Here is an 11674-nt window from a genome sequence, read left to right on the forward strand (position 1 = left end):
GATAGTGCCTTAACAACAAATTTGTTAGAATGAGTCATATATTCACCAGAAGGGACTAGGGGTATTAGGTATTAAAGAAACAGCGGGTATCCAACTGTTGGGACATAAGCTAGTTACTCAATATCATGGGTCTTTTTTGAATTGGGTATATATTGAATTAGAAATTTTATTGTAAAATTGTGAATTGGGTATATATTGAATTGGGTATTTTGATGCAAAAATTTGAATTTAATTATTTTATTTGAAAAAAAATGTTTTACTAAAATAGTTTTTAATCAAAGATTTCGTTTTTTACATAAGGTTTTTAACGAAAAATGTAAATTTTAATGTTTTTTATTTCTATTTTTCCATTTTTCAGTTTTTGAAGTTTTTCCAATGTAAAATTTTCAATTTTATTGTTTTTTATTAAAAAATATTGTTCTACTAAAATAATTTTATTTTCAAAAATGTCGTTTTTTACATAAGGTTTTTAACGAAAAATGTAAATTTTAATGTTTTTTATTTTTCTATTTTTCCATTTTTCAGTTTTTGAAGTTTTTCCAATGTAAAATTTTCAATTTTATTGTTTTTTATTAAAAAATATTGTTCTACTAAAATAATTTTATTTTCAAAAATGTCGTTTTTTACATAAGGTTTAACAAAAAATGTAAATTTTGTTGTTTTTTGTTTTTCTATTTTTACATTTTTCAGTTTCTGAAGTTTTTCAATGTAAATTTTTTAATTTAGTTTTTTTTCATTAAAAAGTGTCGTTTTACTAAAATAATTTTTTTTTCAAAAATGTCGTTTTTCACAAAGTTTTTAACAAAAAATGTAAATTTTGTTTTTTATTTTTCTATTTTTGCATTTTTCAATTTTTGAAGTTTTTTAATGTAAAATTTTCAATAAATATTTTTTTATTAAAATATGTCGTTTTACTAAAATACTTTTTTTTTCAAAAATGTCGTTTTTTACATGAGTTTTTAACAAAAAATGTAAACTTTGTTGTTTCTTATTTTTCTATTTTTACATTTTTCAGTTTTTGGAGTTTTTTCATGTAAAATCTTCAATTTAATTATTTTTTTCATTAAAAAGTGTCGTTTTACTAAAATAATTTTTTTTCAAAAATGTCGTTTTTCACAAAGTTTTTTACAAAAAATGTAAATTTTGTTGTTTTTTATTTTTCTGTTTTCACATTTTTCAGTTTTTTAAATTTTTTAATGTAAAATTTTCATTTTATTTACTTTTTTCATTAAAAATTTTGTTTTACTAAAAGAATTTTTTTTTTCAAAAATGTCGTTTTTACATCAGGTTTTAACCAAAAATGTATTTTGTTGTTTTTTATTTTTCTATTTTTCCATTTTTCAGCTTTTGAAGTTTTTTCATTGTAAATGAAAAAACTTCAAAATTTGAAAAATGGAAAAATAGAAAAATAAAAAACAACAAAATACATTTTTGGTTAAAACCTGATGTAAAAACGACATTTTTGAAAAAAAAAAATTCTTTTAGTAAAACAAAATTTTTTAATGAAAAAAAGTAAATAAATTGAAAATTTTACATTAAAAAACTTAAAAAACTGAAAAATGTGAAAACAGAAAAATAAAAAACAACAAAATTTACATTTTTTGTTAAAAACTTTGTGAAAAACGACATTTTTGAAAAAAAAATTATTTTAGTAAAACGACACTTTTTAATGAAAATAACTAAATTGAAAATTTTACATGAAAAAACTCCAAAAACTGAAAATTGTAAAAATAGAAAAATAGAAACAACAAAGCTTACATTTTTTGTTAAAAACCTTATGTAAAAAACGACATTTTTGAAAAAAAAAGTATTTTAGTAAAACGACATATTTTAATAAAAAAATAATTGTTGAAAATTTTACATTAAAAAACTTCAAAAATTGAAAAATGCAAAAATAGAAAAATAAAAAACAAAATTTACATTTTTTGTTAAAAACTTTGTGAAAAACGACATTTTTGAAAAAAAATTATTTTAGTAAAACGACACTTTTTAATGAAAAAAAACTAAATTAAAAAATTTACATTGAAAAACTTCAGAAACTGAAAAATGTAAAAATAGAAAAACAAAAAACAACAAAATTTACATTTTTTGTTAAACCTTATGTAAAAAACGACATTTTTGAAAATAAAATTATTTTAGTAGAACAATATTTTTTAATAAAAACAATAAAATTGAAAATTTTACATTGGAAAAACTTCAAAAACTGAAAAATGGAAAAATAGAAAAAAAAACATTAAAATTTACATTTTTCGTTAAAAACCTTATGTAAAAAACGAAATCTTTGATTAAAAACTATTTTAGTAAAACATTTTTTTTCAAACAAAATAATTAAATTCAAATTTTTGCATCAAAATACCCAATTCATTATATACCCAATTCACAATTTTACAATAAAATTTCTAATTCAATATATACCCAATTCAAAAAAGACCCATGATATTGAGTAATTAGCATATGTCCCAACAGTTGGATACCCGCTGTTTCTTTAATACCTAATAATACCCCTAGTCCCTTCTGGTGAATATATGACTCATTCTAACAAATTTGTTGTTAAGGCACTATCTTGCTAATCCCTTTCGTGTGAACAACTTGGGTATCATGCTGTGAGGTACGTCTTTGGAATCTGACATTAGTAAAGTGCAACGTGATAAGGGTAAATGATCTAACTAATTTTTGAAGGCACTATCTTGCTAATCTCTTTCGTGTAGCATCTTGGGTATCATGCTGTGAGGTACGATTTTGAAAATTGGCATTGGTAGAATGTATTATGGTAGGGGGTCAATGACCTCACTGATTTGTTGTTAAGGCACTATCTTGCTAATCCCCTTCGTGTGAACAGCTTGGGTGTCATGTTTTGAGGTACGTCTTTGGAAAATTACATTATTAAACTGCAATATGGGAATGGGTAAATGACATTACTAATTTATTATTTAGGGATTATCTTGCTAAGAAACCCTTCGCGTGAACAGCTTGGGTATCCTGCTTTGAGGTACGTCTTTGGTATTTGAGGTAAAATGGGCTATACGTAATCTTTATACATTATCATTTTTATATTTTTTTAATGTTTTTTTGTTTAAAACTAATTTTTTACGGCACTATCTTGCATTGTTTCACATAAAAAACAATGAAAAACGAAAAAAAATTTTTACATGAAGTTTTAAACAAAGAAACGTGTATATTGATTTCTTTTATTTTTGGTTTGTTAGTTTTTGATGTTTTTAAGCTACTTTTGTTCAATTAAATTTTTTTATTGTCGTTTTTCCTTAAAATACACGTTGATTCAAAATATCGTTTTTGACATAAGGTTTTCAACAAAAAATTGTGTTTTTTAATTTTTTCTCCTTTTCAAATCTCCAGTTTTTGAAGTTTTCGAATATTTTTTTTAATTTAGTTTTTAAGATTTCATTTTACTGTGACCTTTTAAACTGAAATTTCTTGGTTCCCAATTTCAAAAGAAATATCTATTATTATTTTGAAAACTAGTCAATTTCTAGCATTATTATGCCATCATATAATCTGCAGCGAGCTAATCATATTCCAATGGGACCTTTCTCTGATTTAAAAAGTAGTAAAATAAAAACAATTAATTACAAAACGATCAAATACAATTAGAAATTACAAATATTATACGTTATCAAAATGATCAAGAGTCCAAATTCCGAAAGCATAAGCTTTCTTTTCTGCACAGTGAAAGGTTTTTTCGTGTCGATACGGATAGTTGCTGTAATCCCAGTCAGTATCCAAATTGTTGAGAAGTTCGGAAATTTTTGGACAACCAAGATCATCTAGATTCTCCACATCTTTACACAAGTAATTTGAGAGATTACATTTCTCAAATTTGAGAGATTTGAGTAATTTGAGAGATTACAATAGGAGATTACATTTCTCCAACCCTTTCGCAAAGTATTCTGTTGTAGGTGAACAATAAATGTGAATGACTGATGACAACTCAATATATTCCAGTTTTCCACTGCTCCAATTGATCCCATGTAAATTTTTAGTGTTCAACTTTGCTTGAAAAGTAGGTTGGTAGTCTTTGGGTGGCAGGAAACTGAATCCCAAAACAATTCCGTCCTTGAAAACACCCAACTCCTTAACAATTTTCCCCTCCAAGAACTCATTATCAAATACAACGAGAGACATTCCTTTTTCTAGATTACAACATCAAAAAATGATTAGCAGTCTAGTCTTCTGAAAAATTGAGGATGGAAAAGTTTAATAAGAACAAAAAAGATTAACCCAGTTAACCCATGAAACATGAGCTGAGAAAATTTGGTAACATGTAACGTTATCCTGGACCCTTCGGCAGAATCGTGCAGTACAGCATGTAATCGAAAAACTTTCAATCTAGTAAAGAAAAAGTCAAGAAAGGAACTTGCTTAACCAATAAGTCCTCCATGAGAAAATTTTTGGTCATTTTATTCGGAATTTATATTTTTGTCCCATATTTTACAGGCTGATAAGAAAGAGTTTTTGCGTTTTTCATTTTCGGGAAACCATGAAAGTATGTTTCCGTAAAAATTGAATATGTTGACAAGAATGAAACTACCAAAAGATATGACTGGAACTACTACTTTTGGTAGTTACTTTTGGTGAATTGAGCAAAAGATGAGATCTGGAAGCAGAAAATAAGAAAACCTGGATGAATAAGGGTAACTGAACAATGTAAGGGGAAAGAAACAAATGACTGAAATATCTTGAAAATTAACCTCGATATATCGAGCCAATGAAACTTAATTAAAACACAGAAGAATTGGGAACAACAAACCTCGTAGCCGATAAGATCTTATAAAACATTTTGTTAAGTCAATGAAAGTTGTGTAGAAAATGATTTAGTGTTTGTCATTTCTGTTTTTAGTAAGGTCACGTGATGTTAGTAATGAGTTTTTCATTAGTCAAGTGAGGGAGAGTATAGCGAGGCATACCAGCAAGCTAGATTGTACTAAGGTTGGTTCCGACAGACTTTAGTGAAGTGTTTTTAACAGCCGACGCTCCCTGTACCTCTTTCTTTGCATCTTGCCCAGTTTCCGTAGAAAAACACGACAAGGGAGCTGTCTTGTCAAATTTTTTCATGCCAAACTTGGGGTCAATTGCGTTTTCTTCTTCTCTACTTGCAATAAAACTCTCTGTCAGTGACAGTGACCCATTTTCCCACTCGTCAAAATCCTTATCAGGTTTCTGCAAATTTTCAAAGTCGTCAGACAAACACCAGAGGAATTTAAGTTCTCTCTCCTGCTCAAAAAATCCGAGTAAATTTTTATACATTGGTCTATAAGACAACTCATAGTCACAAAAATGTCCACGGACGAATCTGCTTAGTTCCATGTTGTCTGAGACTTGTAAAGTTTTGTTTTGGATGTGGGTCACATGATTTCAATGACCCCATACTATACCTAGGTATCTGTAATTCGGTAATTGTGGTAATCATACGTCTTAGTTGACCTACATTTTGTTGAGCGGCTCCCGTGCAAGGATGAAATCACCTAATTGTCCGTATTTGCGAAGACAGTATGATGTGATTTTTTTGGTATTAGGACTTAATTGATACATTTTACGACTAATTTCTAACGATAGTGAAAAATTCCTGATAAATTTGTGCTCATAAAACCTCTATCGATCACCTGAGAAGATTCGCTCTTACAAAAGAAGATGTCAAAGGTTGATGTTTGTAAGATCACTAAATAATTGGATTGACAGAATGAATTTAAATAAATACAGATGATGGCAAGTTGTATAATTTTTGATATATTTTGGATAAATATTTGATAAAATTTTGTTATATTGCTTATAATTTGGTTGTTTTTCGACAATACTAAAGAAAATTGGGTAAAATTTGAGTATTTTTGACAAGATTCAGCTACTTTTGGTAAATATAAGTGGCAGGAATTGGACAGTTTTTAATAGAATTGTTTCGGTTTTGATAGGAATTAGGTTTTTTTTGGCAAAAATGTAGTTTTTTTTGGTAAGAAATGGCTATTTTCAACCTGTATTGGTTAATTTCTTTTAAGGTTTTGGAAAGTGCTTGTCAGAATTGGGCATTTTTTTCAAGAATTGGGGATTTTTTTTATCAAGAATTGGGTTTTTTGGCAAGAATTGGGCATTTTTAAGCAAGAATTTGATATTTTTTGGCAATAATTGGATAATTTTTTGTAATAATTGGCTTTTTTTTGGCAGCAATTGGGTACTTTTTAGCAAGTTTTGTGTAGTTTTTAGACAGAATTGGGTATTTTTTAGCATGAATTGGGTAATATTTTTGCATTTTTTGCGTATTTTTTAGATAAAATTGGGTATTTTTGGCATGATTTGTGTTTTTCTCAAGAATTCGATATTTTTAGCAAGAATTGGGTATTTTTCGCAGAAATTGTGTGTTTTTAGGCAAGAATTGTGAATTTTTCGGCAATAATTGGATAATTTTTGATAACATTTGTCTAATTTTTGGTACTTTTTAGCAAGTTTTGGGTATTTTTTAGACAGAATTCGGTATTTTTTTGGCATGAATTGGTTGTTTTTTCAAGAGTTGGGTATTTTTTAGCAGGAATTGGATATTTTTGGCAAGAATTGTGTATTTTTAAGCAAGAATTTGGTATTTTTTGGTGATACTTGGATAATTTTTGGTAACAGTTGTCTATTTTTGGCAAGAATTCGGTACTTTTTAGCAAGTTTTGGGTAATTTTTAGACAGAATTGGGTATTTTTTTATCTACGCGGGATAATATTATTAAGGGATTATCTTACTAATCTACTTCGTGTCAACAGCTTGGGTATCATGCTGTGAGGTACATTTTTGGAAATCACGTAAGCCGTACGTAACTGTAAATGAGTCACCCTATCTAATTTAATATTAAAACATTACCTAGCTTATCTCCTTTGTGTGAACAGCTTGGATATCATACTGTGAGGTGCGTCTTTGGCAATTGACATTAGTGAAGTGTAATATGGGAATGGGTAATTGACCTTCTTATTTTGTTATTAAGGGATTATCTTGCTAATCCCCTTCGTGGGAACAGCTTGGGTATCATGTTGTGAGGTACGTCTTTGGAAATTGACATTAGTAAAGTGCAATATGGTAGGGGGTCAATGACCTTACTGATTTGTTGTTAAGGCACTATCTTGCTAATTCCCTTCGTGTGAACAGCTTGAGTTTCATGCTGTGAGGTACGTCTTTGGAAATTGACATTAGTAAAGTGTAATATGGTAGGGGGTAAATGACCTTACCGATTCGATGATAAGGCACTGTCTTGCTAATCCCCTTCGTGTGAACAGCTTGGGTATCATGGTGTGAGGTGCATTTTTGAAAAGTCGTACGTAACTGTAAATGACTCATCCTAAATTATTATTAAAGGATTATCTTGCTAATCCCCTCGTGTGAACAGCGTGGGTATCCTGCTGTGAGGTACGTCTTTGGTAATTTACATTATCAAAGTGTGTAAAATGGAAGGGGCTCAATGCACTATCTTACTAATCCCCTTCGTGTGAACAGCGTGGGTATCATGCTGTGAGGTACGTTTTTGGGAATTTACATTAAGTGTAAAATGGTAGGGGGTCAATGACCTTACTGATTTGTTGTTAAGACACTGTCTTTCTAATCCCTTTAGTGTGAACAGCTTGGGTGTCAAGCTGTGAGGTACGTCTTTGAAAATTTACATTATTAAAGTGCATTACGGTAGGGGGTCAATGTCCTTGCTGATTCGTTGTTAAGGCACTATCTTGCTAATCCCCTTCGTGTGAACAGCGTGGGTATCATGCTGTGCGGTACTTTTGAAAATCACGTAAACCGTACGTAAGTGTAAATGAGTCACCCTATCTAATTTAATATTAAAACATTACCTAACTGATCCCCTTTGAGAGAACAGCTTGGGTGTCATGCAGTGAGGTACGTCTTTGGAAATTTACATTATTAAAGTGCAATATGGGAATGGGTAAATGGCCTAATTTATTATTAAGGGATTAACTTGCTAATCCCCCTCGTGTGAACAGCGTGGGTATCAAGCTGTGAGGTACATCTTTGGGATTTGAGGGAAAATGGGCTATACCTAATGTTAATACATAGGTACTTCCTTTTACCCCCCCCCCCCCCCCCCTGTCTTGCTTAACTATTACTACTGACATTTTAACATCTCAAGTAAAAGAATTGCAATAGTTAGAATTATAAGTTAGGCTCTAAAGAATACTATCAGTGCCTGCGTATCTCTCAGTTCACTCTCGTAAATCCAAAATAAGGAAATGCTTTCGAAGAATGTCAAAAAGAAAAAGGAGTGGATGTGACTCTCAAATCAATATCATTTTTCAGGACACTTTTAAACACGAAGGGATGTCTGGATTTTACAAGGGTCTGTTGCCAAGCGTAGTGAGGGTGGTTCCGGCGACAGTCATCACTTTCGTAGTCTATGAAGAGTTCCGCCATGCATTCAAATGAAACACTCTATTCCAATCTTGTGCTAAGCTGCAGTTTTTGAAAAAATTTTAATCCAGAGTTATAAATGCAAATTTTGCTACTATTGCTATTTGATTTTGAGTATTTATAAGTTCTCAATTGAAAATTGTATTTGTTATTTTGACTGGAGTAGTTGCTTGTGTTAGCAAATAGTAAAGCTTGGAATTGTACGGTAGCACGTCACTTTCTTCTCAACGTAGCTCAAAATCTATCGCAAATGACTAAACTAGAGAAGAAATAAGCTTTGTCGAGGTCGAATCTCATTGTTTTGACGCATTTCAAGTATTTTAAAATTCGGAAATGCGGGTAAGTATCGCGTATAGCAAAAACTAATCAGGAAAATGACAGTAATGGCAGTTAAAACAATAGGTTGCTGGATAGTTTAACGTCGCGCCTTTCTAAACGTCAACAGTGCTCGATATTTTACTCTCAATTCTGAAAGCAGGATCCAGTGAGACGATAACTGGAGTTGTTAAGATCATTGTTAATAACCTCAAAGCGATAGTTGCGGCTATTATTAGCCTTCTCTTGGTTTTTTTTATAATCCAAAGAATTGAATTCTATTGGGGCGCTGTCTTTTTACGACTCGAAGAGGAGTATCGGAGAGCCGTTATGGTTTTCTGTTTTTTAAAACTCTGAGAGGGGCTATGCTTTTCTGTTTTTTTGATAAGTTAGCGAGCAAAGAAACGAAGTTCAGGGAGTGAATTTAACTTTTGATCACATTTGTCGTTTTACATAAGTCACGATTTTCACGTTTGACTTCTGACTTACCTCTCTCACTGTTTCAAATGAATGGGTTCTAAATTCTTTCGCGCATTTAATTACGCAATGTAGTGAGTACGGCCAATGTCAAATTAAAATCAAAAGAAACGGGATAAACCAAACCGATAAAGCCGGTCATTAAGTCATAGTGCATTAGGTTATCAAAGTTCATTAGAATGATTGCTTGCTGATATTAGTATTAAGCTTAATACCCTTCAGTTTAGAAGCCGACGTAAGTGTAGGCTTAGAATCTAACTGAAGCTGCGCACTGAATTAGAACAATTTTTGAAAAATTGTCAATTTCTATCTCTTCTTTCTTCCGTTTCAATACTGATATGCGTCTAGTGCGTCAACGGTGGCTATTATCCGGCAATCTGCCGGCTATATTTGGAGATTTTGGCCCGTTGTATCGTTATGCTGGATTTTTAGTAAATGAATTAAAGCTTCTTGGCTGTAGGCTCTGTTTACGACAATGGGTATAAATTTCTTCTGATAAAGTTGCCTCTCTGTGAAATTAAAAATTGAGAACATCCATTTTTTCTTTTTGAAAATAGATGTTTGCGATCTAATTAAGGCGTGGCTGATATTTGTTGTTAGATTGCTAGTTTTCATTGCATGAAACACCGTTTTTTATTTGTATGTGTACGTAATCTATGTGAAAAATAAATTAAAATTTCTTAATTTTTCATGTTTTGTTCTGACGAAATTTTCTACTGTTTGACTTCAGATTGTTTTTTGCTCTGCCCTGATCCTTTCTGCAAGGAAGTGTCAGTTTTTTAAAAGCCAGTTTTTTTCCTGGAATACGACCTCATGTTTCCGGAATGCTTTCGGCTATTTTATATTTTTTTAAGATCTGTTCACACAATTTCATGAGTTTTGAAGTCTAATTGAAGTGACGATTTTGGTCACCCCAGAACAGGAAGTGGAGCGAAAAAGCGAGTGTTTTGCGGCGTACAATTTTTTTGCTTTTTGAAGTAGTGTGAGAATAAGGTGTTAGAACAAAATTTCGCTTTCTCGCAAGGGCTTTTTTGTTCACATGCGGCATTTTATCATTCTTTTTTACTAGTTTATCGGATCTGTTTTTTATAATCCAATAGTATCTATTCTGTGTTTAGTGTTATTGTTTGATCAATAAACATTGTTTGAACTGTTTCATGACTTGTCCTGCTTTGTCTTTCTTATTTCGCTGTCAAGATTTTTGTTACGGCCATATGCAAATTCTTGAAATCTGCTTTTTGTTCACTGGTTCATGCAATTTCAACTGGATTGCGTGCGTGACTTCATTTTCCAATCTTAGTGGAGCAAGATTTTATTTGCGTGCGTAAGTTTTTGGTCACACGTGAATTTCCTCTCTCGAAAATAACTTCCTCACTCTGAAATTGTTTTTTGTTTGCTTTAAATAAACGAGACAAAGTCAAATGGGTCTCTGTTACTATAATTGAAGGTCATTTGAGAGCAGCTAATAGAAGCCGCAATAAGTAAGTTTCTTAACTATATTTTTGAGACTGCAGATCTACAAAGCTTTTTAGGACTCGAAGAGGAGTTATGGCGATCATTTTTTTACGACTCGGAAGTTTTTTAATCGTTTTTTATTTAAATCGGTGACCTCTCTTTTCACAGGTTGCAAAGTCAAATGCCGCAAAAATCATAAAAATAAGTGTATTGGCCAAACTTCTGAATAAAAGTAATAAGGAAAGAAGTATTAGAGTTCTTTTCAGGCAATGTTTTAGAGAGCTTGCGAAAAGTACGTGCAAGGAACCTTTTAATTTTCTTGTTAAGCAAGGAATCTTTTAGGTTTAACTCTTATTTTTCATTCGAATTGTGTTTTCTCATAATTGCTGGCTTTGGACCGTTTTTGACCATTTTGAGAGTTTATTAAACTTTAAGATAAAGTTTTGACCTATTATTGATCATTTCGCCATTTTGGACGCGTTTCAGCAGTTTTGGTATTATTTTTTAATTTCCTACAGTGCATAGAGAATTTGATGTTGTAGTTAGTCTTTCTGCTATTTCAAGTGGCATTTTCGAGTCGATGGAATGGAATGAGTTTTTCCAAAAATTGCTCAAATTATGTCAATTTTTTCTGTTTTTTTTTGTCATTTTCAGACACCTTTTATACTATTCATTTATAGATTCTAAGGGTTTTGTGACACTTCAATATGACGCTTCAAAAGAGACACTTCGATGTTCGATAGGCTACTTTGATTGTTTAATTAAACGAAGAACCTGTCTCTGCTTTTTTGTTCTCTTGTTGTTTCCGTTGTTTATTGTGTCCTGGGACTCGTTGGTAGTCACTTTGAGAACATATGGTATCTGAAGTATTCTCAAAAAATTTTCCAGGATGTCTCATCGGGTCACAATTTTATCTATGCGAGGAGGCAACTCTTTCGTTGAACCTACTGAATAGCATCATGTGGTCTGCAGTGAATAAAAAAACTTTGCTGTCAAAACTTAAAAAAATCTTTTATTTTCGAGATAA

At 31.0% G+C, this 11674-nt stretch overlaps 1 protein-coding gene across 1 annotated transcript in view; it reads left to right on the forward strand.

Moving 5' to 3' along the window:
* LOC142352923 (dolichyl-diphosphooligosaccharide--protein glycosyltransferase subunit STT3B-like) overlaps positions 1 to 8415 on the forward strand; it is a 17328-nt gene extending 8913 nt beyond the window's left edge. Inside the window, exons 6-7 of the mRNA XM_075405080.1 lie at positions 4859 to 4947; positions 8290 to 8415. Coding sequence (XP_075261195.1) covers positions 4859 to 4947; positions 8290 to 8415 — 215 coding nt within the window. The remainder of the gene's footprint in view (positions 1 to 4858; positions 4948 to 8289) is intronic.
* The last annotated feature ends 3259 nt before the right edge of the window (positions 8416 to 11674 follow it).

Source organism: Convolutriloba macropyga, chromosome 14, assembly GCF_964194025.1.
Source record: "Convolutriloba macropyga chromosome 14, txConMacr16.3, whole genome shotgun sequence".
NCBI classification, from domain to species: Eukaryota; Metazoa; Xenacoelomorpha; order Acoela; family Convolutidae; genus Convolutriloba; species Convolutriloba macropyga.